Below are 27,505 nucleotides of genomic sequence, written 5' to 3'. Positions count from 1 at the left end.
TAGTACAGTCCGGGGGAGGCCCTTGGCGGCGGAGCGGCGATGGGGGCGGCGCGGCCGCAGTGAGCCCGGCGGGGAGCGGAGCGGAACGGGGGAACGGAGCGGCGGGCCGATGGCGTTCAGCGCCTGGCAGATCCTCTCGCCGGTGCAGTGGGCCCGCTGGACCTGGTCGGCGGTGCGGGGCGGCGGTGGTCCCGAGGGGGAGGACGGCGGGGCGGAGGAGGAGGAGGACGACTCCTCGCCGGCGGAGGGCACGGCCCTCGGTTTCAGGCAAGTGACCCGCGGCCGCTTCCCCCGCCGTCCCGCGGGAAGCGCGGGACCCACGCGGGACGGCCGTGCGGGGCTGCGAGCGCGTCCCGCCCGCATCTCCCCTTGCAACCTCGCCCCCTCCGCTGCCCGCTCGCTGCCCGCCATCAGCTTGGCTGCCCGGGGGTTGGGGGGGGGGGGTTGGGGGGGTCCGCAGCCTGCACCGTGCCTGGGGAGCCCGGGGCGGGGGGGGGGGCGAGCCGTCCCGGTGGCTGGAGCTCCCCGGGAAGATGCCGGTGGGCACAAGGCAGGAGCGTCGAGGCTCGCTTCCCAAATTCGCTTCGCGGCGGCGGGGGAAGATGCCGCCGGGGCTGTCGTGTCCTTGGAGGTCCGTGCTGGATGCTCAGATAGCTCGGGACAGACCTGGCGGAAGCAATCCCGGAGGCTCGGCCGAGAGGAGGGTTGGGGGCGCGCGGGGGGACGCTCGTGATGTTGTTTCACCTGCTCTCCCTTTTCCCTTTGCTAGCGTGTTCCGCTGGACAGGAGAGAGCGGCCGCCGCAGGATGCCCATGGCCGGCCGGCCCGGGAGCCGGTCTGGCTGGGTGTGTAGGCAGTGTGGAGGATTTCAGAGCTAGCCTTGAAAGCGGTAATTCCTCACTCTTTTCCCCCCCCTCGGCAGCTCGGACTCCGAAGGTAATTTTGAGACCCCTGAAGCAGAAACGCCGACCCGCTCGCCACTAAAGGAGTTCTGCGAGCCGCCGCCACCAGGATCGCCGGAGCCTGAGGCCGGGATCCAAGGTAAAGAGCCAGCATGCACCTTCTGCTTTTCGGCTCCCCGCTCCGGATGCAGAAAGGCAGGGTGGGGTCAAGGAGGAGAAGTCGCTTGTTTTGAATAATGCCTGCCACATTTTTTGTGGTTAATGGCCTGGATGGTTCAAATGCCAGTACTCGGGGCTGTGCACTCGGCAAAGGGCTGTTCTCTCACTTGAGTGAAATGTTGATTTTATTGAAGCACTTTGGAGGGAGGGGGCCGCGCTGCAGGCTCAGAAGGGTCAATTTGCCCCGCTTGGCTCATGCCTACTCAGTGCAACATTATCATTGTGCTGTTTTGCAACCACCGGTCGCACCCTCCTCTGTCCCTGAGCCGGGGAGAGAGCGAGAGGCTCTGCACGTCGGGTTTTGTGAGCTGCCGAGCTGGGCTGAGGCTGCGCCCAGGGATGCAGAGGCTGCAGCCGGGACAGCTGCGATGGATTGATTGAGAGGAACCGAGGATGTTGTTGAATCATTTTGTCAGTTAAACTGCCCTCTGCCACTTCCCCCACAGACAGCACAGCGCTCAGGGCAGCCTCCCATCGCTGCCTGAGGCGGAGAGTGGGCTGCTGGCCGGTGGGAGCTGCCCCACACGTGCCCCGCATGCCGCTCGCCCTTGGCTCTTGCACAGGAGCTGACGTGGTGCTGGGTTTGTGTCCTCCCCCTGGCCGGTCGGTAATGGAGGTTTCATTGCACGGGTCTCTCTTCTCTGGAGTTAGCGGCCAGGTGTCTTTGCTGTGTAGCTGCTGTTAAAGATGTAAGAGCTTGATGCTGCTAAACCCCATTTCTGGAGAAATCGCGAGGGATCTGCTGAAAATGCAAAGGGTTTCCTTTGCCAGTGGGGTCCCATGTTGTTGCTGGTTTATCCTTGTGTCTCACGCTGACCGCTGCTCCTCTGAGTGCGGCTCCCCATTAACCCTTGGCCTTTTGGGGACCAGCTCCCCCCTGTTGTCGGACCCTTCTCTCCAGGGGGAATCGCGGTTGGTGCCTGTGGCTGAGCTTCATGTTTAAGTCTGTTTTCGTGCTGCCAGGAGGAGGCTTTGAAGCTCCGGTACCTCTGCAGCAACTGCTGGAGGTTATCAGGGCAGGGCAGGGAGGAGACCTCCCCTTTCATCTGCTCTCTCAGCAGAGCAGGGTGACTGGGCAATGTCAGGACGTCTGGGAGCCCCCGGGGGTGTCTGCGGGAGGGCAGCCTCTCCGGGGCATGGGGCAGCGCATGGGGGGTGCAAGGTCCCGGACAGGCCGTCCTGAGCATCCTCTGCCCTCTCTTGCCCGACTGCCTCTCGCTGCTGCAGGGCCCCCGGTATGCGACTTGCAGTATTGTGTGTTTCTTGAATGCTCGCAACAGCGGGTTGGTGGCTTACTGCTCGGCTGGTTTTGGAATGTGGTAGCTGGAACCAGACCCTGGGTCCTCCCTGTGCAGGAGCCCAAGTACTGCGTGACCTTGGCAGTAACAGGGTGCTGTGGCTCTCCATCTCCTGCGGTGTTGTTTTGCTGTTGGGATGGATCTGGGTGCCCATCCCTCCCCGTGGAAAACACAGGTTTGTTTGCCTTGATGGAGATAGCGCTTGGTTCACGCCTCCGATAATCGCAGCTCTTGGAATAATCCTTCCCTTTTAAGAAGGGATGATAGAGACATCTTTACTTTGGGAGAATAATGTCTGGGGGGGGGGGGAGAGGGGAGATAAAGGCTTTCCTAGCAGGTATGAGGATCATTTCTGCCAAAGCTTATGCTTAGGGAAGTGCGTTGCCTCAGACTCCAGGTTGTCACCATCCCAAAGTGTTCCCGTGCCCCTCATCCTGGGATGCACAGTTCCTCGAGGCCAGCCCGGCATAGCAGCGAGGGAGCCGGCTGGTCCCGGCACCCTGCGCACAAAGGTCGCAGTGTTGTGGGGCTGAGGGGATGATCTCTGGCAAAAGCTGTTTTTCTGTGCTGGCTGGTGGAGAGCAGGATGTTGGAGACAGCAGGGCCAAATCCGCTGTGTGACAGCACCCAGCTCCATCCCTTCCCTGTCTGGGGCTCCGGCTGCATCTCTTCAGTGTCTCTGAAATGGTGGAGGGAAGGGATATCCAGGTGCGGTTGCGAGTTTGCGGTGTACAGAAGGCATCCTGGGGTGTTAAATCACCGTACCTTAGGTAATCTATACGTTAAGCCCTCGTCTTCGCAATGCTGTTCTGCAGCAGCATGTACCCTTTCGTCTGGCTGCAGCTCAGGAGCAGCAGCGGTAATAAATGCCGTGATCGGGAGGCAATCCAGCGTAATGGCTGCTTGTCAGTACTGAAACAGCCGAGCTGTTGCGTGTACGGTGAGAGCCGCTGCCCTGCAGTCGTTGGGGAATAGCTGCTGCCAGTGCCTGTGTACACCTGGGCCAGCACGGAGCGGGGGGACCTGCACGAGCCCAGACCTACGGGCAGGCACACGGGTGGGCACAGCATCTCCCAGGCTCGGGGGGACTGGGAGGAACAGACACTCGTCTGTCTTACAGCTGCAGTCTCATCCTTACTTGGGAATAAATAGGGTTAGGAAACTTGTAAGGCAGAAGCTGCGACTCTGGGGGCTGGCTGCTCTGGGCGCAGCTGGGAGGTGGCCTGGATGCGTTAAACCTTGTTCTCGGGGACAAAAATTCAGCCGGTCCCATCGCCGCGGGAAGGGGGTTGCAGTTGGGCTTTATGCCCATTCAGGATCACTCAGTTTTCCTCTTGCTGTCTCGACAGCGGAGGCTGTAATTCTGACCCATTCTTGCTAAAGAATATCTTTAGTCATCTGCCAGAAGAAGATAGTGTGTGCAAGGAAATGAGCAGAAGCAACAAACATGGAACCATCAGTGATGGGAGCAGGCTCATCAGCTTTTACTTCTGTTACCCTGATGCAGGGCACGTGTTTTCCGGTGCATTAGCAGCAGCATCGTTTGCCGGTATGCTAATTCTTAACAGAATAGATTTAAAAATAGATCAACGTCTGTTAAACAAAAGCGGAAAGCCAAAAGAGGAAAAAAGTCGTTAGCTACGTAAGCCTAAGCTGAACGTACCGGCCAGATATCCTGTGCTCAGCCTGCGTGTTCGAGTGAGCTGGGGAAGGGAGAAATGCGTGACTCATGCTGTGCACAAAGCATGAGCGGAATCAAAGGCTGCAGATAGTGGAGGGGTTGTTCTTGCCTGCGTTTGGCATTCAGGGCCGTGCAGAGGATCATTGCTGCTTCACTTGGTTGCTGTGTGTGGGATGAAAAGGGCGCGGAGCCTTTGCATCGCAGCGCTGCTGCTGCCAAGTTTTTCTGATTCATTTAAGGGAGCGAGGGATGGCATGTAGGAAAGCTGTTTAGTTAGTCGATGTTTGTGTTTAATTTCAGCCTAAGGAAGACAAGCGTAACGATTATAATGCACATGCACAAAGTGCCTATTACTGTGGTGCCAGGCTGTCCTGTCTGTATGTTTTTCTTCAGAGAGTATAAAATCTTCATTTTTACTTTGTAATATCCCCTCCATGTACACTGGCCGGACCAGAAGCAGGTTTGCACTCCGTGCACAGCTGGTACAACTCCTGTTTTCAGGGATCCAGAGTGCCTTTTATTGGATCTGTGTTTGGGATGGATCCTGGAGTCACTGAGCATGCCTTGCTGTTGGCAGTGTCCGTTTTCATGGTGCGACGAAAATGTCCCCACCTGCAGGGCACAGCGCCAGAGGGGAAACGGGAGAGCTCGGGGTCACCTTTTCGGTGATGCTGAAAGGCATCTGCTGGGCTGCCTGTGAGAAGAGCTGGTCCAAGGGGGAAACCTGCGTGCGGTGGGTCAGCGTGCGCAGCAGCCTGGCTGCCAGACCCCCTTCTCCTGGGGTCCCGTGCGGCGTTCAGCACAGTTTTGGCCCAAAAGGAGGGTTAGGGCAGCGAGGCGGCTGGCGAGGCAGCTGGGCTGGGGAGGCACTGGCTGTTTCTGCAGGCTGGTTTCCCTGGCAGGAGACGTGAGCAGAGGGAGCGCGTGCTGAGCCGGCGCGGCGGCTCTCCAACGTGACTGCACGGGGGTGGCGGGGAGCTGGGCTCGCTTCGGGATGTAAATGCATGCAGAGGCTGTGGAGGAACAGGGAGAGCTGCATGCAGCTCACCGGGGTTGGGAAGGGTTCCCTGGGCGATAGGCAGTGCTGCACCGAGGTTATCACGATGCTCGTACCCAGCAGAGCCGGGCAGCTGCGGGGGCCGGAGTGCAGACCTCGGCTCTTCCCAAGCGCCCCGAGGCCCTTCGGGTCACTGGTTTCTGCATCCTGTGGAATTGTTCCCGCGGGAACGCGTTTGGCAGCTGATGGGACGCTGCGTTGGAGGCAGAGGAAACGCACAGGGGGAGGAACTGCAGCCGCCTGGCTGGGGCCGGGGGGGGGCTTGGGACCAGGCTGTGCCCCCCCAGCCCTTGCTGGGCAGGAGGACCCGTGTGGGGTGGGTTTGCCTGGGATGCCATCACCTTTGGGACTGCTTTACAGGAGGGGTTTTTGTCCTGCTCTCATCAGCAGGCAGGAGGGGCAGGGGCTGGCTCTCCATCCCTGCGAGAGGCAGCTGAAGCGCCGGATGATGCCCCGGGAGCACCCCTGGTCCCGGCACGTCGCTGCGGCGAGGGCTCTGCCCCGCAAACCATCGCACTTTTCATCCTGGCAGCGCTCTCTGGAGAATTGACCTCGTAGCCTTGCCTGCCTTTGTCCTCTGTATGGATCTCGGTGCCCGTCCCACGGTGGCCTCAGCCCCCGAGGCTGTGGTCCTCCAGGGACCTGAATAGCTCAGCCCAAGCAGAGTTGAAAATCAGAACTCTGGGGCATTGCATGAGCGTTCGGGGAGGGCAGAGATGGGGTTCTTGCGGCGGAGGTGGGCAGGCTCCTTGCTGCCCCTTCAGCTCTCGTTCCTTCCTCTCGGTTCCCTTGGGCTGTTGCTCAGACACAGCGCTGAGCGTGGCTTTTAACTCGCACAAGTGATTAATACCTGTCTCGTACCCAGGGCCTCTCCGGAGAAGGAGAAAAAACCCACCGAGCTTGCGGGAGGGATGGTCCTACTTCAGAAGATTGCCAAGATCGCAGGCGAGGTCCTGAGCTGTCTCTCACCTGCACCTCCTGTCTCCCAGTATATTCCTGTTCCTCCACTCTTGGACTGGCTGAGTGGGCAGCTGTGCTGCAGGCAGGGGCTGTGGAGCAGCTGAGCTGTCTTGGGTGCAGAAAACAAGTGAACCACAAAATTGGAAGACCTGGCCAGGTGGTTCTTCTAATTTTTATGAAGAAATGGTTGTTCTGAGTGATGGTCACATGCACCATCCCTTCTTCTCTCCCCGCCCTGCAGACATCCAGAGCAAGGAGAGGTGGTTTGCATGCTGACTGCTTGTTATTCAAGAAGTAATTACTCACTCCTTGGGTTAGAAACCAGGATGGGCTTATGTCTGTGAGAACGGCGGCTGCAAAACCTTCCGGTGGGAATGTAAAATGCATTTAAAAGGTGCCTTTTGCCCTGACTTTGAAGTCTGTTCTTCTATTCAGGGCTGTCTCAGTGAGGTTTAAAACATCTGAGCAACACAGCAAGTGTAATAACGTTTTCTTTGGGGTCTGTTAAGGAGGTTTTCCTGGTTCCTAATGATGGAAAGGCCTGGCAGGCGCTGCCTCAGAGTGTTTTCTGGCTGCACTCCAAGTACATATCCACTGGATTTGTGTTTACTGATGCGTTTTCTGGGGCAGCAAGGCGACGTCTATTTGGAGGGAACTTTTCTGCAGTTGGAGGGAGTTTTTTTGCAGTCTCAGGGAGCACACAGCCCCTCATGATTCATTTCCATGGCTTTTAGCATCCTGGAGATCAATTATGCAAACCACGAGCCATCAGCTGACTCAGGGTTGTTGGCTCAGTGTCCTGGATTAGCCCGGGGACCAGATTTTTGCCTGATTCACTCTTCTTCTTCTGCCAGCCTGTGACTCGCTCGGTCACCAGCAAACGTGAGCTGGTTGCAGATGCCCCGCGATAGGAACAGCCCTTCCAGGGAGAAGCGCTTGGGGTGGCGGGAGCTTGTCATTGGCATTGCCCAGCCAAACCTCCCCACAAAACGAGGGCACGCTTGATGTGACTCCCCTCCATGGTTGTCACCCGTGTGCCAGGGCAGGGTTGCAGCAGTGGAGGGGGAGAGGCAGGTTTCCCCGGCACAAGCTTTGCATCACCCATGCCACCGTTCCCAGCCAGGTTTTCAAACCAGTTTGGTCCTCGGGCGAACACTGGTTTTGTTCTGCCCTTGGAGGACCCGGCTGGGCTGCATCTCCCCAGAAAGGTGCCAGCGAGAGCTGCGGGTCCTGCACCCTCCCTGATGGGTGCTGAGCACCCCAGCATCCTGTTCTGCCTTATCCTGGGAGTCTGTGCAATCGTCCCTGGCTGAGACGCGGGAGAAGAGGTGCAGATGAGCTGGGTGGAGGTGACACTGGGTGTTTTCCTCTTGTGCCTTTGCGTGCCTGTGCCGAGGTCCTGGCTCTAGGTGCTTGGTGGGTGTAGTTTTCAGGATGCCTCGGTAGATAAGGAGCTTCCCCATCCCTTGACAGCGAAGAAAAGATTAAAAAGTAAAAAGATTTAGGGGAAGGGATTGGAGTAATAGTGATTAAGTCATGGATCAGGATTTGTGATTAAGAAACCCTGACAGCAGCGTGGTGAGCCTGGCATAAATGCACAGGCAGGATTTCTGCAGACAGAGGTGCAGGCAGCGTGTGGCCGAGTTTCGGCAGGCGGGATGGAAACTGCAGGCAGGCAGGGTGCTGAGCAGAGCAGCTACAAGCACATGCACCCCGCTGCCGGCAGGCCCTTTCCTGCGGGCTCGCCGCTCTTTGGGGCTCTCATTGCTCTGCTGTGCCCTCCTTCCCTCCCACCCCATCAATAAATGCACGCAGCGTTTTTGCTTTCCTGGCGCTTTGGCTTCTCGCGTTGATGCATTGCAGCGATAGTTTGTGAGCACCGACTGCGTGCAGCCGCTGTATCTGGAGTTTCTGGTTTACAGGGGACCCTCCCGGTTTACAGGGGACCCTCGCGATGGCTGCATGTCTCCGATTGCGGCCGAACGGTGCTCTGGTGTGGGCAGGGACTGTCCGTACCGCACGGCAGCCCCGTGCTGGGCGCCTGTCGGGACTGCTGGGGGTCTGCGGGAGAGCGAGGGCTGCGGTGTCGGGGGAGAGCAGCAGTGCTGCCAAACCCGCACCCGCACCTCGGGGTGCAGCGGCTGAGTCCTGGGGAGCAGTTTGCATCCAGCAGCTTCCCTCTGCCCGGTGCACATCCAGCTCCGCAGCCCTGGCACCAACCACCTGCGGGCGGCTGACCCCCAAATCCCCTCTGCAGCCTGTTACGTGCTTATTCATTAAGCCCAGCGTCTCGTTCCCATTCACCCCAGGGACTGCTTATTCACGTTTCATGGTGTTTTCTCATGTCATGCTTTCCCGAATTCCTCCCGGTAATTCTTAACTCTCCGCCCAGGTGAGCAGTGACTCCCTGTCGCTGTCATTCCCACTCGGATGCGAGTGTTTCTGCCCTGGGAGCTGCTGCCCCGTGGTCAGTCCTGGCCAGTGTCAGGCCCTCGGGAGCCTCGCTGGGATTTGCAAAGCCCCCCTGGTGCTGCCGCCACCCTGGGTGGGAGCAAGTGGTGGGGAGTGGAGAGTCATAAATGGAGATGTTGGTAGGTCTGCTGGTGTGCAGACAATGCCTCCCTGCGCTCACAACTACAATTCATGTATATAACTGCAAGCTGCAAACCTAAGATTGCAGTAGGCAACACAGCAAATAATTAGGGATGCTCTACCTTGTGGGATATATTAATGAATCGTATTAAATAAAGAGTTCTGCACTCACATTAAATAAGAATATTCATGTACTCCATTACATGACATATTAAAAAACCCCAAACAACCAAGCAACAAAACAGAGAACAATGCAACTTGTGCACACCTGGGAAAGGAAAAGAAAGAAAATATGTTGAATAAGTAGTGCTATAAAATGCAGTAAAGCTTTTGCCAGAGACCTTGTAGTCTCTTGCACAGATTTACAATTGTGTTTGATCCTCCTCCTTCAGTTTCTCACGGGACCCTTGTCTAGCTTTGTCATTCTTTATTATGAGACTGACATCAGTCAACTGGTTTGTAGCCAGTTGCACTACTAATAAACTGGCAGGGCTCGCCCTTGGCATGCAATTTATGTAAATTTTCTCCACTGTGTTCATGGGCTTCAAATTTTACAGAAAGTGCTTGAAGCCGGGGTTATGCAGTCATTCTGGCAGGTGGGGAAGCTGAGGTTTGGGTCAGTGGATCCCCGTAAAACTTGACCCTGGAGCAGCTGTGAGGAGGGGAGAGGAACCGCTCTGGAAAGGGGTGCTGGGCAGGTGGGGGTTTAACTGGTTCCTTTTATCTTTTCAGAGCCAAGTGGCCATGCCAACCTGCTGGTAGGGGAAGCCTGCCGGGACATCTCGCCTGGGACGCACCCCAAAGATGAGGCTCAACCGGAGATCGGAGCCCCTAAAGCCAGCTTGGGTACTAAAGGGGAAACCGACCCCGAAGACTCATCCCTGACACAGCCGCCGGCTGAAAGCCAGTGTCCAGCTGCGCTGGGAAGCAGGGCCGACGCTGGCTGCGCTGCCGTACCTGCTGCAGCGCCGGTGCCGGTGCTCCATGCGGGCAGAGCTGCCCAGCAGCGGGTCATGTCCGGAGAGGACGCGGCGGACGCCGGCACGGGGCTGGTGGAGTCAAAGGCTGATGCCCTGGCCCGGGAGTGCTCGCCCAGCCAGGGCCAGCTTGAGAAAGGGAAAACACCTTTGCTGGGGAGGAAAACAGAAGAAACCACAGAGGAGACCCCAGTGCCCCAAGCATCCTACCAGTTTGACCCCAAGCAGTACGACGAGAGTGTAAACCCCTTCGTGGCAGGGGGCTGCCGGCTGCAGAGCTCTCCCCCGGCAGCCCCGCGCAGCCTCCCCCATCCCAGCAGCAGCCCTGGTGAACCGGGAGGGGACCCGGCCCCGGAGCCCAAAGGGCAGGTCCCGAAACCCGAGGTCGATTTTACGGAGGGGGGAGAGAGCGCGGAGGCCAGGAGAGCTGCGCCCAGGAAGGGCAGCAGGATCCCGGCCAGCAAGCTGACACCGAAGAGACACCGAGACCCCCCCCAAGAAATCAGCTGAGGACGCGGAGAGGGGTCCCACGGAGCCGCCGCCTCCCCGGGGCTCCCCCCGGCTGGGTCCCGTGCTCTGGGACAACCCGGGTCTCAACCCCTTCAGTGGCAGCTCAGCGCTGCAAAACTCGCCGACTCTCCCCAAGGGCTCTTACCAGTTTGACCCCGATAACTTTGACTCCATGGATCCATTTAAGCCCACCAAGACCCTCGCCGGCACGGCTACCAACTCCTGCCCCACTGCCGATAACAGCCTCAACGAAATCCTCGAGTCTCAGACGCTGGAGGTGCAGGACGATCTCGTGAAAGGCAGAGACTCCCCGAAGAAGCCCAAGTCGCGCCTGATAACGTGAGTGCTGGTGCGTGCGGAGCGGGCGGCTGGCCGGGGGCTGGCAGCCCCCTCCGTTCCCCCGTGCGCGGGCAGAGCGGCAGTGGTGGTGGTGGTGGCGGTGATGGTGGTGATGGTGCTTCTGCTCCCGTGCCTTCTGAGCGAGCCCAAAATACCGACGTGTACCTCGGGTTCTGCTGCCTCCCCGGTTTTATCTGGCCCCTTGTCCTGGCAGAGGGGCAGCTCCCCTCTCTCTGCCGGTGCCCTGGTCGCTCAGGAGTGGATGGGAGGAGAAGGATGGGTGTCCCGGAGCGGTGCCAGTGTCCCGGGTCCCAGACAGAGAGGGGAGGGCTGGATCAGGACCCGCTTGGCAGGATCACCTCTTTGGAAAACCCCTTGGGGCTCCGGCTTGTGGGGTCGGGGTGCAGGCACTGTAGGGTCGAGGAGTCAGAGCAAAGCTGTAATGGAGGCTTGAGCCTGCAGAGGGTTTGCCAAGCGCACAGGAGGGTTTGTAGGTCTTCGGGAGCTTGTGGATGCAGGTCTGGTTGATCAGATGCTGCTGGGACATTTTGTGAGCTGCCACTGAATTTCTCTTGTTATAACAGGGGAAGAGAATAGAGGTTGAACAGGCAGATTGTTTGTTGCTTTTACCACATCTGCACAGGCAGTAGGGAGCTTGCTGTCCCTTGCTGAACTATTTAAGTGCATTTTTAGTTCCTGAACCGTGCTATTTAAAACCCCCATATAGATGGTGACATTTCACAGTATCTCCTGGGAATGCAGACAACATTACCCTCCTCCTCTGGGTACAGGTTTAATCGCTAAACCTTGCTATTTTCTTGGTATTTCACCTGTTGTATCACAAGTGTCCTCCAACCTGCGTCTGGGCAGTGCTGAAGTCTCAGCCTGACATTTAAGACAGCAGCTGCTGAGCTGGGCTCAGCTCTACCTGCCCTCCCTCCACAGGGTCTCTGAGCGGGCAAGAGAAGCAGAGGGGATATTGCACAAGGGAATAATTGCCCAGCCAATTTTGGGTCCTTCCACTATAATTTGTGATTGCGCTTAACACATGTAATTGGAACCAGTTGAAAGCAAAAGCGAGCAATAAGCTTAAAAAGGGAAATTTTAGGAGCACAGAGTTTGTGGCTGATTTGGCAGTAAAACCAAAACAAGCCATCACTCTGCTGACAGAGTCTCTGGTGGGAAAACTAGAGAGTGGGTTTTTACAGAGAGAGCAGATAAAACCTAGCAGGCAAAAATAAGAGTGTGTTGGGTGTTTTTCTCTTAGAAATACTTTGCAGAGAGTTGATAGGGATTTTTTAAGAGTTGGCATTCCCGTGTATGACCGTGGGCGAGCAGGAGCCGGTGGAGAGGGGAAGCGGTGGGGAATTTTCAGGCTCCCTCTCCGTCAGTCACCTCGGAGCAGCACGGGCTGCTTGGGGCGCTCGCCTCCCCAGCAGCGGGATTTGTGGTTGAATCTCACCCTGCCGCCGCAAATAGCAAATGCAGAATCAGAGCATCCTTTATCTGTGTGTTCGTTCCAAAAAGACAGAGCTGGGCAACTCACTGTGCTTCTCCAGATGAGAGTTAATATCCAGGTCTTTTCACATGCTCTTCTTCTCTCCATCTGTCTGTCTCTCTCCCTGTCCATGCTTTGGTGCATCAGGACCACTGAACAAGTGAAATTTCTCTGTTTTCTGTTGTAAGTACTCTCTTCTGTATTCCTTTCTTCTTTTCCTTTGCTGGTTTTTGTCCTCTCTCTCTGGGTGCGTGCTGGCCCCACTCGTCTCCATGGCATGCGGGCTCCTTCTTGCCCTTTGACTCGTGCTCTCCGCTGTCTGATTTGTGTCCCGCACCTCTCAGGCCCGATCCCCGGGGCAGCTTAGCCTGGCGAGTGCCTGGGGGCGAGGGAGGAGAGGAGAGCTGCACCCCAGGCGTGCGCCTGCGCTTGCTCTCGCAGCATGCCGGCTCGCAACGCCTTTGGATGATGTACAAGTACTCGAAACCAGTGCATCGGCTAACGGAGGGGGAGCAGGTTTCTGTGCAATCCAGGTCCCTGCAAACTAGTTTTTAGTCCTGAAGATGAGGGTGTCTTTTACCCCCTGCCACGCAAAACCACCGGGCAGGCAGCTGCTGTAGAGGTGGAAGGCATCAGCTGGGAGGCGAGGGAGTCAGGGGGCTGTCTCCTGCGGCTCCAGGATGTGTCAGATAGTCCCAGGGGAGCTTTGCCCTCACAGCCGGCTCCCAACAGGGCTTTCTTTAGATCTTTGGTAGCTCTCCCCTGAAGCATCCCTCCTGTGCCCGAATCTGGGATGGTAGAGCTGGTCTGTGAGATCCTGGACAGGTTAGAAAGCACGGCTCGAGTAAAGCAGCCTTCGTTCGCTGCCCTGCGACCCGCGCTGCTGCAGTGGGGCTGTGCTGTACCCCCGGCAAGAGCAACCCCGCGGTGGGACACCAGTGAAATATCGAGTGCCCTGTGCTGTGTGCCCCCCCCAGGGCTTGCTGCTGCCCTGCGCTTCCATCCCACGGGGAGGGCGAGCAGGAGGGACCGGGGTTACCCCCACTTAGTCTCCTGGCAATGCTCGGTGTCTCTTACAGATTGTCAGCCCCCCCAGACCCTCTGGGCTTGTCTGGGCTCTGCTCTCATGCAAGGAGAGTCAGAGGAAGGAGCATGCTGGGCTTAGTTCCTGATCTTGTGTCGTCCGTCCCAACGTCCTTCTTGTCCGCTTAGTGCCGCCTGCCATATGCACGAACAGAATTAGAGCTGGGCTCAAGCACTGATATCTATGTCTCGGCCGAGAACTGATCTGCCTTTTTACAGCACGGTGTTCAACAGCGGATGTCTGTCTCTTAATGTGGGACCTGCAGCCCGGCAGGTTTGCCCATGCATTAGGGGGGCACGCAGGCAGCGCTGCCCGCATTTGGGTTTATCCAGCTGTGAACACTGGTAACTCCTGCACGGGCGGCTGTGCGTGTTCTGGCCTCGGGGGCTGTGGGGCAGAGCCGGGGCCGTTGGCCTTGGCTGTCTTCTCCCTTTTTCCCCATCCCCTTGAATTACAGAGCTGTTATCTTGGGGCTGGGAGGGGGAGATCAAACCAGCTACCAGATGGTGTGATAACTCCGGCCCCAGGAGATGGTGCTGAGCAGAGGTAGGTAAGGACATGGCGAGCTGCGGTTTAGCTGCTCGCATTAGGGCACGATGGAGAAAAACAGTCAAGAGCGATTTTTCAGTCTGACCCAGGTGTGCATGTTAGCGTGCAAATGAAATTTCCGTGTGCCGTGCCACGTTGCTCGGTGTGCTCTGCTGGCGCACGTGTGGGATGGGACGGGGAGGCTGGAGAGTGAAGCGGGTGGGGGTGATTCTTTAAACCTAGGAACAGCTCGCTGCAATCCTGCTTGAGCCTCTGCCCATGTCCCCGCTGCGGGGAGCGCCGAGTCTGGAGGCAGAGATCCCTCCCCAGGTATCCGCAGCGGGCTGTCACACGAGCTGTCTCCGGCTTAGTGAATATGTGTCTTCTGGCGGGTTCGGACGTGGCAGCGAGCCGTGGGAGATTGTTAAACGTGGAGTGAGAGGGTGTTGAGAGACGCGGGAGGAGAGCTCGTGCTCTCCTTTGCGTGCCGGGGTGAGAGCCGTGATGGATGTCATCTCATCGCTGACTCCCTCAGCCCCCGCGGGCTTCGGTGGCACGGACCCTGTGCCACACACGGCCATTCCTGCTGGGACTGTCCCTCCGCCGCCTCGAGCCGATTCAAGATGTGGATGCCCGGTGTGTCAGGACGTGGCTGTGCCCGCAGTCCTGCGCAGATGGACTCCGGGATGGCACGCTTTGAGGAACGCGGGACAAAGTTCCAGGGAGAGCTTCCTCACTGGAGGGTATCCAGCCACGGGACCACCTGAAAGATCAACCTGAGCTAAACCTTCTCCCATCCGCAAGGCCCTTCTCCTTGGGACAGCATTTGCATCTGGCGGAGGGAGCGTTCGAGGCACAGCGGATTGCCCCGGTGCTCTCCCGCAAGCAAAGCAGAGCTCTGTAACCAGCAGGTCTCTGCCCTGGCTGTGCAGGTCTGACTCACGTGGGAGACACGTGGATGCTGCGGGGACATCCCAGACAAACCTCCAGCTGCAGGGACAGGGTGTGAGACGGCCTGGAAATGGTTCGTTCCCGCAGAAAATCAACGTGCACTCAGACCTCGGGATGCCGTCGCACTGGACGCATAGGACGAGGGTGCAGCATGGGAAATCTTTCTTTGCCGGCTCCTTGGCAATTGCCTCTATCACCGTCAACACCTCGAGGTCTTTTCTCCCATCCTTACCTTCAACAGGAATAAATGCCTCAAAGACAAACCCAATTGCTTCGTAGTCGTGTGTTTTGTTTGCTTGTTCCTTCTGTTCGTTCCAGAACTTGCTCTGCCTCGATATTTCACTGGTGATTGGGGTTGCTGGCACGCAGCGGGGTGCAATGCTAGCGCTGGGGCTGTCTCCCCTTGCTTGGGCTGTCTCGCACGTGCCCCCACCTCCTCCCCACGCAACCCACGCGAGCCCACACCTCAGCCGGCTGCTTCTCTCTCCCCTGCAGGAGCGGCTGCAAGGTGAAGCAATATGAGACGCAGTCCCTGGTCCTGGACGTTTGCGCTCAGGTATGTGAGATCCGACCCTGGGAGCTGCTTGGCTGGGCGCAGGGATGCTCGGATGGCAGCATGGGGAGGGCTGGGCTGGCTGAGCTTCGGGCTGGCGTGTGCCTGCAGCAACGCCTGACCAAAGGGCCAGTTCCCTGAAAGCAGCAGCTTCCAGCCGTGGGGAGAACATCTTCCCCGTGGGCAGTTTCTGGTGGGAAGGGAGGGAGGAGGGCTGTGCTTGGTGCTTACCCCAGAGGGGGAACTTGTCCCTGGGGGTTTCCTGGCCAGGAAACACTCTCTGTTTTCCGTTAGAAACCATGTGCGTGCGGTATCTTAGCCCTGTCCCCAGCACGGGCCAGAGCAAAGCACCGAGCTCTGTGGTCGGGTTAATAGATTTTGCGTGTTTATCACTTCTGTCCCTGGCACCATGTGTTTCCTTCTGCCAAAACCCGCCAAGGAGCTGGTGGGGAGCAGCTTTTTGGTGGCTGCTAAGGCTCCCGTGCTTCCCATGGACTGTCCAGCAACCTGGTTGCCTGATCCCCACAGATTAGCTCGGTCCTGCTTAACCGCATGCCTTGATCCTGCAGGATGAAGGAGCGTTGATCTCAGAAATCCCAGATATTGCAAATCGGGATGGACATGCCACCGATGAGGAGAAGTTGGCCTCCACCACCTCCGCACAGAAACCGGCCGGGCTGGAGAAGAAGGGCGAGCCAGAAGATGACCTGGAGTACTTTGAGTGCTCGAACGTTCCCGTGCCGGCAGCGAAGCACGGCACGGAGGCAGGTGAGGAGCATCCCCGCTGCCTCTGGCTCTGGGGACGCGTTGTGCGTGCACCCAGGCAATCTCTACAGCCTCTGGCAACGAACTGGTGCTGTTGAGACAACGCAGCTTCATCACAGTTTATTTACACCGACAGGGCTAAAGGCTGCCGCAAGTAATAGTGAAACCTCCAATTGCTTATCTGCGCTATTTCCATTATGGAAAAATCACGGTACAGGCTGTCTTTAGACTCTCTCGGCACAGACCCCTCTCCCCATGGTCCCCACAGCGCTGCGGCAGGACGTGACTCAGCCCGGCGAGGCTCCCTCCCTGCGGCACACGCTGCCCCGCTGCCAGTGCCCTCCCGAAACTGGTGTTCACTGGCGAGCCGAGCCGAGGGCTGAGCCGAGCAATCGCACGCCATTCAGCCGGGATGCTCCCAATACGTGGCCTGCCTCCCGGGTTGCAGGGTGCCCTGCTCAAATCTTGTGCCAGGAGCAGAGCCGCCGGGACTCGGTGTCCCGGCACAAGGGCTGTGGTCGCTGCAGAAGACCTCCACTAATGCTCCTGGTGGCATTTTGCTGTCAGTCTCATATGTAATTAGCCTCTCTGACCAATCCATTAAAAAATAATTAAAAGCCAGGCAACACGACATTTAATCAATAGCAATGTTATAGGTGCAAGCAGGAGAGATCACCGCACGGAAGGTTTGCAGCTCTCCCCCGTGCGGGTACCCATTAATCATTTCCCCTGAACGCTGTGCAGAGCTGCAGGCTCTTGGGAGAGGAAAACAGTCCTTTGTCTCTCAAGGGAGGAAAAATCTGACAGTCAACAGAGAGGCTGGGAGGTTTTATTTATTGCTGCTCGTCTCAGAGGGCCAGGCAGGGGTGCACAGGCTCGGTGCTGGCTGCAGGGATGGTGCGGTGAGCTGTGGCATGCAGCCACTGACCAGGGCGCAGAGATAAATGGGGGGAAATAGTAGGAAATCTGCAGTCACCAGCATTACCTTGCCTCCTTCCTTTCCTAGCTGAGCTCTCGCAATACGCTTTTCTCTGCGCAGTTAACACATGAATAGCCAGTCATGTCTGCGGTTGTTTGAGTGAGCTTCATAAATTATCTCCCACGCTATGTGAGACGGCAGGGTGTCCCGCGCCTTGCAGACGGGAGGAGATGGCTTTTATCTTCTCTCCGCTGCTGTTAATAGCAGGGGCCATGTGGCAGCTCCTTTGGAGGGTGTCAAGTCCAGTTGGCGTGGGCTGAGGTTTGTGCTATTTGGAGTGGCCCAAGCAGCTGGGCTTCATCCCAGGGATGCATCCTGCCCGCACCGACCACCAAAGTGCAGAATGTCCCCTGTGTCTTCATTCCTCCTCCTCGGCCCTCCGCGGTCCCAGGGAATGGCTGGTGTGGGTGGCAGCTGCGGGGACACGGGCACGGGACTGAACTGCCACCAGAGGGAAGTGTTGGTTTCCACTCCAGGGAGTGCAGGAGGAGAAGCTGGCAGGGGTGCAGGATGCGTCCTCCCTGCAAGGGCAGGAGCCGGGGACAAAGAAGCCCTTTGGGAGGGGAATCTCAGGGGATGCAGAGACTCGGGGGGTACCCTTCTGCATCCCAGCAAATCCACATTTGCCACCAGGGTCTTGCTTCCAGGTAACTAAAAGGTTGTATTTCCTTGTCTTTAGGATTTGAAAAGGAGATCTCCAAGCAGATGGAAAAGGATGGGCCTGGCATCTTCCCCGTGAGTGCCTCTTGCTTCCTCCTCCCTCACCTGCAGGGAGGCTCAGGGCGGCTGTGCCGGCGCGGTGCTGGAGTGGCTGTGCCGGCGCAGTGCTGGAGCGGCTGCGCCGGTGCTGGCGTGCGGCTCGGCAGGGCAGTGGTCCTGGGCTGATCCCCCTGCCCCACAGCTGCTGCCTGCCCCACCGCGCAGAGGGGTGGAGGGAAGCTGCGGCAAACGTTGCTGCTAATCCCAGAAGCGCTACCGACACCTCTCCGAAATGAGTTTCTTTGGGAGCTAAAATTCTTGAAAAGCCCACGCAGGGACTCGATAAAAATAGCCGTGATTTGCCGGCAGGCCAAGAGGAGCCTGGCAGAGGACGGCTTCCTCCCGGGTGGGTGCTGCCGCTTGTGGCATGGGAAGGAGAGATGCTGGGGATGGAGCAGGGCTGGTGAGGAGCCAGGGCTGCAGCCGTGGAAGGGCAACGAGAGCAGACCCTGCCTTTGGAAGGGGCTGAATGACAGTGAAAGGGCAGAGGAGGTCACGGGGAAGGGACGAGCCGCAGGACAGGGGCTGTGTCTCACGTGGAGGAGTCCAGGGCTGGCTCTGACGGCCGGTTGGTGCCTGTGCCTTTACAAGGGATCCTCAGATGCTGCTTTCAGGAAGGCAGCTGACAGCAGAGATGGGGGCGATTAATAAAAAAAGCCCTGGCTCTGCAGCCACAAGTGACCCTGGCACCCCGGCAGTGGCACATCTGCATGGGGACACCCCCGATGTGCCCCGAGGAGCCATTGGAGTGTCCCCAAGACCCCTCCGCTGCAGGGGGGACCCTGTGCCAGCTTAGCCAACCCTGGCCAAAGCTGCTCAAGGTGGCAAGCAGATGACAATGAGATTAGCAACATCAGCAAAATTAGCTTCTCTGAGACAGATTTAACTATGCTAAGCCCCACAAGGACATTAGGCGAAGCGAACCTTTTGTTTGGTGCTGGGGAGAGCGTGGGCAGACTCTGCTCCTGCAGATGAGCCAGGGTCACCCCAAAACCACAGTGTGGGAGGATTTGCCGTGGGACAGGCAGCGGGCAGAGGTTCTTGCAGGTGTTCAGGTGCGCGCCTGCTTTTGGGAGGTGCTGTGGGAGGCTGCTGCCAAAACCACAGGGGGCTGAACCGGCTGCCCGGACCCAAACCTGCACCCGGGGGTGGCTTTGGGGGTGGCTCCTGCCACCGGCCATCGCTCGCCCACTGCTGCGGGCAGCAGAGCTGTGAGAGCCGTGAAGGGCTTGGTCGTGCTTGAACCTGAGCAGCAGTCAAAGCGCAGGGGAGGAGGGGAAAGAAAGAAGTGCTTTAGTGCTCTCGTTTCCAAAACACAGCAAAAGCAGACTGCCTCCTCCGAAGCACTTCTCTATTTATGGCCTGGCAGCCGGTTCCCAAGGAGATGGCTGCACAGGGCTGTCACTTCAGCTGGGATGATAAAAGGAGGAACAGGCGGTGGTGTAAGCCTCAGTTTGAAGGAATGCTGTTCTGGAGGCCTTTCAGGCTGCAGGACCCCCCCGAGGGAAGGGATGGGGCCGGCATCCAGGCAGCACTTGGGGGGCTTGGGTCACGGGGCTGAGCTCTCCCCCCAGTTTGGTCCCTGCAGCTGCAAGACTGGTGCAAAGGAGCTGGGCTCTGGGGAGAGAAAGCAGGGAGCGATGGGGGTAAAACCACATCAGACCCTCATGGGAACACCCATAATGGAAACAGGAGGGTGCTGGGAGCCCTTTGTGAGCATCTCCAATTTCGGAGCTCTCCCGAACAGCTGGGGAACCGTGGGATGAGCGGGGCTGTCCCTCGAGGAGGGGAGCAGGAGCAGCCTTGGAGCTGGGTCAGCCAGACCCCTGCTCTGCAGCGAGGTGAAGCCTGGTCCCTCCGCCAGCTCCCTTGTGCATTTGGGGTGATCAGCAATGCCCAGCAAATGTCCTTGCAGCTGCTGGCAGCAATTTGGATGCGTCAGCTGCAGCGACATCTCCACCTGACCGGGAGGTGATGGAGACAGGCGACCCAGACCCTCGCAGACCTCCCACGTGTGGGTCACAGTCAGCAAAGATCCTCCAGGCTGGAGATATTTTTAAACCAGCCACAGGGAAAGTGAAGGGATGTCAGATGTGAGCACATCTCTGCTCAGAGCTGGGTCTCATCCTTCCAAAATGGGCCCTTGCTGGGTCTCCTCTTTGGGATGCTGCTTCCCCAGGGCAGCCCGTGGGTGTCCTGCAGCGCAGCCCCAGCTCCCAGCACGGGACTGGGCAAAAAGTGCACTAAAATCCCCATATGGGCTCTGCCGGGTGTCTGCTACCGGGCTTGGAGCTGTCAGTGTGCAGGTAGGGAGGTTCGGTGCCTGAACAGAGGCTGATAAAACGGGGGAGAACACCCCAAACAGGGGAGGCAGGGTGAAAAGAAAACCCACGCAGCATCCCAGCTGGGTAATACCCCCCCAGGGCAATCCCGGGCTGTGCTCCATGGACAAGCCCCCCGCCGCCGTCACCAGTGTGAGCAGGAGCGAGAGTCCCCTGGACGGCATCTGCCTCAGTGAATCCGAGAAGACGGCCGTGCTCACGCTCATCAGAGAGGAGGTAACAGCGGGGGACCCCGTCTTTCCCGGGTGCACCCCAATACAGCAGCCATCCCGGGGCTGCCCCTTGCCGGACCCCGTCCCCGCTGCTGCTGTGGTGGGGAGCAGGGGCAGCTCTGCTTTGCCTCGGGGGGGGGTCTGGTCCCCTGCACATCGCAGGCACGGGGCAGCAAGGGAAACCACGCAGAGCGCGTTCCAAGGGTCCTGTGTCTGCTGCAACCTAGATAATCACAAAGGAGATCGAAGCAAACGAGTGGAAGAGGAAATATGAAGAGAGTCGCCAGGAAGTCTTAGAGATGAGGTAAAAGCCTTCTCCTCGCGTGTTCGCCTGCCTGCTCGCCCGCACAGTGCAGCGCTGTGCTGTGTTTTCCCTGTTGGGAGGTGGGTTAGCGGGGCCGTAATGGGATGATACGGCTCGGCGGCGTCGGGACGGGACATGTTAGGAGACATGTACTCTTTGTGCTTGGGTTGCGTTGAGCCTGCCGGTTTCTTTGTTGCGGGAATAAAATCCCATTAGCCACGCGGGCCGGAGCGGCAGCGGCTGGAGGGAGGTGTTAGCGTAGAGCAGCGATGACGGGCATTGCAGCACCAACGGCTGGGGCTCTGCGGGCAGGCTGCTGCTTGGGCTGCCTTTGTGGTGTGGGGAAGGGGCAGCACGGCCCCGGGGCAGCTTGCTGGCAGAAAAACCGCTGCCTCTTACCTGCTTTTTTTCTCCCTTTCTTCTAGGAAAATCGTGGCTGAGTATGAGAAGACCATTGCCCAGATGATAGGTAAGGTGCTGTCGCCTGGCCGGGCGTGCGGGGCAGGGAGCTGGCTGCCGCAGCCGTCCCCGCTCAGTCACTATGTCCCCGCTGTTTATTCTTCATCACAGAGGATGAGCAGAGGACAAACATGACATCTCAGAAGAACCTGCAGCAGCTCACGATGGAAAAGGACCAGGCTCTGGCAGACCTAAACTCGGTGGAGAGGTCCCTGTCGGATCTCTTCAGGAGATACGAAAACCTGAAGGGTGTCCTAGAAGGCTTTAAGAAGGTCCTTACCTTGGTTCCCTCTTTCTCCTTGCAGCCCTGGTCCCTGGACGCAGTACCTGTGCAGTATTTCCCCCACTTTGTCCCGTGCTGCAGCACCGTGGCTCTCCCATCCCACGCAGTGCTGCTTCAAATGCCCTGGCCCTTGCTCAGAGGACCGCTCGCTCGCTTTCCTCTGCCCGCTTTCTGCTAAATGAGCAAAGAATCTTTCAAATGCCAGGGGAAGCCGGTGCGGGGAGACCGGTTCTCCGGCTCTTCTCCGCTCTCCTCCCCGCCGCTCTCCTCCTGAGCTGCCGGCAGCGGAGCATCGTGCCCTGGGCAGAGCTGCAGCCAAGGGAAGAGCAGGTGCCAGGGCAAAGCGCCCCGAAAAACCCTGCCTCCACCTACACACCGTTTTTCCATGCTGTTGAGCTGGATAAGGGGCTCCAGCATAAGGGAGAAGCTGGGTCTATTTAAAGCCTTTTTCTTTTAGACTCAGAACAGGATATATCATCCCATCAGAGCAACATCTCGGTGCTCAGTCTCCATGCAGATGGATGTACTTTTTTTTTCCAGAATGAAGAAGCTCTGAAGAAGTGTGCTCAAGATTATTTAACCCGGGTCAAGCAAGAAGAGCAGCGGTATCAGGCCCTGAAAGTCCACGCAGAAGAAAAATTAGACAAGTAAGGTCATGCATGAGATTGCTGGGTGCTTAAAGACCTTGTAGGGCAGTGTCTCCATTTGGCTTTCCTGAGGTTTGAAGGCAAGAGCTTATTGATGTGAAAAGCTGCCTCTTACAACCTCAAGCTCAAGTGACTTTAAATGGCTGTAAGTAAGCCAGCACAAATCCCTGAACGGATTCTCTGATCTCTGCTTAGTTTTTTTTTAGTGGAGAAACTGAGGTTCACAGTCTATTTACAGTCACTTAACAAGTTCCCACCTTTCAGAGGGCTCCTGTTTGTGGTGCGCGAAGGGGTCGTGCAGCTACCAAGGCTCGGCTGATGAGCAGTAGCTCACCGACACGCAGTATCCCCAAGCGAAGCGGGTGAGGAACTGGCTTAGCTTCGCTCTGAGAAAGCAGAGTTTCCATACAGGAGTTTGGAGGAGCTGAATCAATCCAGTTTCATGCAGGTTTTCCGTAAGGGAAAACCACCTCTGAGGCATCCAGGCAAGCAGGAGCCGGGCTCTGCCGATGCCGCGTGGTCTAACGTCGCGCTGCAGTGCTCCTGGCTGCACCCAGACGTGACCACCGTCCCCTTCTCTCCAAACCCCACCGCAGAGCCAACGAGGAGATCGCGCAGGTGCGCACGAAGGCCAAAGCGGAGAGCGCGGCGCTGCACGCCGGGCTGCGCAAGGAGCAGATGAAGGTGGAGTCCCTGGAGAGAGCCCTCCAGCAGAAGGTAATGCGCCCGCCCTGCCTCCTCTCTGCAAGCTGCGCTGGCTTTGCTCTGAATTTCCAGTTTGCTGCCCTGAGCATCCTGTTGGTGCTGGAGGTGTCCTTCGGATTTTTGGCCCAGAAAGTGTTTTGTTTTGGTTTTTTGGGTATTTTTTTTGTTTGCTTGTTTTGTTTGTGTTTTGTCGTTTGGTTTTTTTTTGGTTGTTTTTTAAATATGCAACTGCGTCCTCTCGCAAGGAAGGAGATGCAAGCTCTGCCCAGGTGTAGGAATGGCTGCGTGCAGTGACGTGGCTGCCGGTTCAGGGCTGGCACGCGTTTGGCTGTCTTGGAGCGCGGGCAGAGCTCGCTCACGTGTGCCCGCTCGCTAGCAGAGCGTGGTGGGCTGCAGCTTGGTAGCTGCAGGTCTCTGTGCAGCACCGGGGGCTGTCGGGGACGAGGAGGGGTGAGCCCGGGGGTCCTCACGGCACCTGGATAATGCACAGAGGAGCTTTTACTGGGGCAGGCGTGGGAGCTGGCTGTCCCTTCCTGCGCTGGCTCGGTGGCAGAGGGGTCTGGGCGTTCCTGCATCTGTGCCGCTGCGGGGGTCCTCAAGGTCTGCTTTTCTTCCAGAACCAGGAGATTGAGGAGCTGACCAAGATCTGCGATGAGCTGATAGCGAAGCTGGGAAAGACAGACTGAGTCTCACCGCCCCTCGTCCAGCACTCTGCACTTGGCCGCTTTTCTCGTAACGTCAAGCACCTTGCCTTATCACCCAGGAAAACCCCCCAGCAGAGAAGCACACACGTCCAGCTGCCTGCTCTGCTTGGCTGCCGGACCCCACGGCCCCCCCATGCAGAGCCTGTCCCCACACTGTCCCTGTCTCTGTTTCCCGAGGGCTCTGGGGCTGGGTTCCCTGCGGTCAGGCTGGGCGTGCGTGTCCCTCCTGGGGTCCGCAGCAAGCGGCTGCCGTGCTGTCCGTCTGCACGGATGCCACCTCTCAGTTGGGAGGTGACACCCCGGGCCCTGTCCCCCTCGGCTGGGCTGGGTCTAGTTGTGCCCCTACATGCTCTGTCACTTACTGTCCTCACGTACTCAATTGCACGGGTCCAACCGCATGGTAGGTCCTGCCCCGGGACGTGGGTGATGCCAGGGTTGGAGCCGCCAGCCCTTGCGCTGGGGAAGGGGACCTGGCATGTGGGTGCACGGCTGGGGAGGCAGTGAAGGTGCCCCAGGCCCCCCCCCCACAGGTGGTTTGGAGCCACCAGCGTGGATCCCCTGGCTGAAGCAGCCTCCCGGTAGATCGATCAGTTTTGGAGGAGGTGGCGGTATTCAAGGGGCTGGTCCCGGTCTGTGGTACACGGGGGAAACACAGCACAGCGCATCCTCATCCCTGGCTGTGCCAGCCTCGGAGGAAGGAAGCCGACGTCTCTGCATTCGTGCACTTTATTAGCATTTACGAGCGCTCGGGCTCTCTGCTCACTTCTTCCAGTCGGGCACGGTCCTGCTACACATCTCGTTCCCCTGGGAGCACGGATACGGCCACTTAAGCAGTAGTAACTTAAGTCCTCTCAAAGGAGAGCCCGGCCAAGGGGAGGGCGGGAGGCTTCTGCACCCAGAGGTGTTTGAGAAACGGGGGACACGTCGGTTCTGGAGAGCTGGGACTTGTCCGTCCGTCTTCCCCGTGGCTGTCCTGCCTGCAGCCCTAGCACCTCCTGAGGCTTCTTAACGTGGGGTTTCTAGTCTGCTTTAAAACGTGCAAAGCCAAGCCCCTTGCTGTTGGCTCCCCATGCCCTAGTGAGATTAGTTCACCACTTTGGATGTTGCAGGAGAAAGGAAGCAAACCCTGAACTGCTTCACAATTCTGCTGACTTAAGGCTCTTTTCCCCAGTCAGTACAGGAAGGCAAGGAGGAGTGCAGTACTGCCCTGGGTCTTGTGCTGCTGTCAAAAATGCCCTTACGGCACTGAATATTAAGAGAACCAAACAAAAGCCAGCCTTTACAGGCAAAGGCAGATCCAGACAGCAGTAAAATACACTTTGAAATCTCTCTGGATGCAGCCCAAAATCTGACTTTCCATGCAGGCTGGCTGCCTGCTCTATTTCAGAGGTGTTTACTGGACGTGCCAAGCTCCAGCAGAATTGCTGAGGTTGCCTTTGCACTGTGCTGGGAACTGGGGGGCTCTGGGGTGATACGATGTGTTTAAATCCGTGTGTAGATCCTGCGCGTGCCCTCCTGGTAACACCGTTGCAGGACCTAGCCTTACCCGGTGAGTTTTGCCGCTCTGCAGGCTGTGCAGTGCCGCGTTTTCCCGGCTGCCGTGCCCTGGGCGCAGCGCTCGGCATCCACTAGCGGTAACCGGTGCCGTGGGCCGGGGGTGTGCCGTGGGCTGTGGGTGCTGCGCCTCGGGGTCAGTGCACAACCATCCCGTCCTGCACAAGGCAGATCGATGGGATCGGGCAAGACCCGCAGTGGTGGAGGATTCTCTACTATCAGCTTGAACAGATAGTCGTAAAGCGTCAAATAAGGGAAATATTTGCTGTTCGGACTGTTTCCTACCCAGCCTATCTAAGACTTTCGCAAACCTTTTTGCTGCTACCTTTTTGTAAAAGATTTGAGCTGTTTTCCTTCTATTTTCTAATTCCCTGTGTTGAGCATGCAGTGCAAACATCTGTTTAAATCAGAGCCATACACTTGATATATATTTTGTTAGTTATATTATGTATAGAGAGAATTTATTATACACTTAAGCAGACAAAGATGCCGGCAGCCTGCCCTAGCACACAGAGTCCAGGCCTGTTCACTGTGCTCCCAGTTATCCCAGTGAACGGGCTGGTAGCTGTGTGGTAGGGAAGCTGATGGCTGATACTACTCGGAGCTGTGCACCTGCAGCTGTGTGCTGAATATTCACTCCTTTGCACACCTGACAGAAAGGAAAAACATTTTTTTCCTGTTTTTTTCTCCCCCCCCCCCCTTTGTCCCTCTAATGGGCTGGTAGAAAAGCCTCTGTCAGATGATCTACAAAGACTATTTCTATTTGGGGAGTCAAAATGCCAGCCCCAGCCCACTGGAGCATGACTCCCCTTCCTTGCATTTCATCAACGTTTGCGGTTTCACGGACTATAGCACTGCTCTTTTCTTCTTCTCCTCGCGTGTCCCACTCCAAAACAGCATTCCTGCCTGGATGTGAGTGATCCTTTCCTGGCTGCAGTTAGCTGGGCTTTGGCAGGGTGGTGGTGACAGCAGGGAGTGACCCCTGGAAGGTGCTTTCCCTTTGGACCTTCTGAGAGTCTGTACAGGTCAATTAAAACCCTTGAGAACCGGGGATTTCTTAGGGAGTTGGGTTTTTCTCTTTGCAACCCTTCAGAAATGGAAGGGAGCAGGTCACCAGAGAGCAGCCTTGCCCAAGCTCTCGGAGCTTGTAAAAAGTTGATTTGGGGCTAGTTTCTGGTTTGGCACGCAGGTTCGCTGTCATGCCCGGAGCAGCGCTTGAGGTCCCACCATGAGGTTTGATGGAGCCAAAGCACAGGAGGCAGGTCCCGGGAAGGGACCGCAGGGCACAGCAGCCCTCAGCCTCGTCCTCTGCACGGGGACACGCTGCGCAGCGTGCCGGCTTTACACGAGGTCTGAACGCCCCAGTCCATCTGTGTGAATGTTTACTTCCCGCTCTACCTGAAGGGATGAAATTTGGGTTCTGTGTTTGCTGTGGCCAGCCAGGGCCAGGTTTGCTCGTGGCGGGGGGGGCGGTCAGCTCCGAGGCGCAGAGCACCAGGCTCGGGGCATTGGGCTCACTGGGGGTCTGACCTGAGCATGTTTGAGTTCGGTCTCTCTTCGGGGGGGGTTGTTCTGGCCCCAGAGGTGGCAGAGAATTGCAGAAGTTTTGATTTCACCACTCGGCGCTTCCCCAGACCCCCAGCCTGCGTACATGCTGCAGTCTTCCCTCCCAGGCAAGGAGGAGCCGCCTGGAAGGCCAGGCTGGCTGTGGAGAGCGGCTCCCACGGCAATAATCCGCTCCGGCAGTATCTTCCCCGTCTCTGCTCCCTGGCATCTCCCGGTCCCACTTTCGCTGCCTCTCTCGCCCCAGTGCTGTTGCGTTCCTGTGCCTGTCAGCATGCACTTCCAGTCTGGGCAAAGAAGATTCCTAAGGAATGATTTATTAACTATAATATGGTTATAGTTACATATATATAAATATATATATAATGGTTATAGTTATATATAATAGAAGGTGTGTGTTTGTAACTGTGAATGGGCAGGACTGTTGCATCTCGCGTGCCGCTCGGACCCGGAGCTCTGGCACGATGCCGGGGCTCGCTAACCGACGGCATGGGGGCCGAGCGGGAGCCAGTGGCAGGAGGGGTGCACGGTGACCCCCTCGCGCATCTTGCGAAGACAACGGCGTTCGAACGCCGCCCTTCCAGCCAAGATGTGTAACCAGCGCAGGGAAGCTCTGCGGATACCCATGCGTCGGGGTCGCAGCCTGGTTGTGTTTGTTGTCTTTTTCTTGCAGTAGAATTCAAATATTCCTTTCTGACAGCGGTGGGTGCCTGCCCGTAAGCCGCTAGTGTTGCCGTTAGCAAGTGTGCATTTGCCAGCAGATCTCTGTCTACAACGAAGTGCCAACGAGTAACCGCCCTGACTGCAAATCGCTTCCACCCGTCCTTCCAGCGTGCTCCCCCCACCCTGAGGCAGGAACTTTCTCTGCATTGACTACTACCCTGATCGCTTTGTACCATGTATGTAACTGCCATCGCCATCAATTTTATATGTACAATAATTTCCCTTTTATATGTCAGGTAAATATTTGTAAGAGTTATACTCACACAAATGAGATTATTATAATGATTACTAATATATTTTTTCCATGTTTCATTGCCTGAATAAAAATTGTGTTTATCACTCTCAAAAACTTTCTCG

At 57.5% G+C, this 27,505-nt stretch overlaps 1 protein-coding gene across 1 annotated transcript; it reads left to right on the top strand.

Annotated features, from left to right (window-relative positions):
• Nucleotides 1-27,492, top strand: TACC1 (transforming acidic coiled-coil containing protein 1). Its single transcript, XM_030034711.2, is given in 15 exon segments — nucleotides 1-267; nucleotides 923-1,041; nucleotides 9,442-10,175; nucleotides 10,177-10,535; nucleotides 12,181-12,216; nucleotides 15,092-15,152; nucleotides 15,719-15,917; nucleotides 17,573-17,628; nucleotides 20,076-20,210; nucleotides 20,434-20,510; nucleotides 20,936-20,979; nucleotides 21,081-21,241; nucleotides 21,793-21,899; nucleotides 22,496-22,616; nucleotides 23,222-27,492. Coding segments are annotated over 15 exon segments (2,436 nt in total). The 5' UTR covers nucleotides 1-109; the 3' UTR covers nucleotides 23,291-27,492.
• Nucleotides 27,493-27,505: the final 13 nt, after the last annotated feature.

This window comes from Aquila chrysaetos, chromosome 13 (assembly GCF_900496995.4).
Source record: "Aquila chrysaetos chrysaetos chromosome 13, bAquChr1.4, whole genome shotgun sequence".
Classification (NCBI taxonomy): domain Eukaryota; kingdom Metazoa; phylum Chordata; class Aves; order Accipitriformes; family Accipitridae; genus Aquila; species Aquila chrysaetos.
Note: the sequence above shows the minus strand (reverse complement) of the source record. Positions and strands in the feature narration are given on the sequence as shown.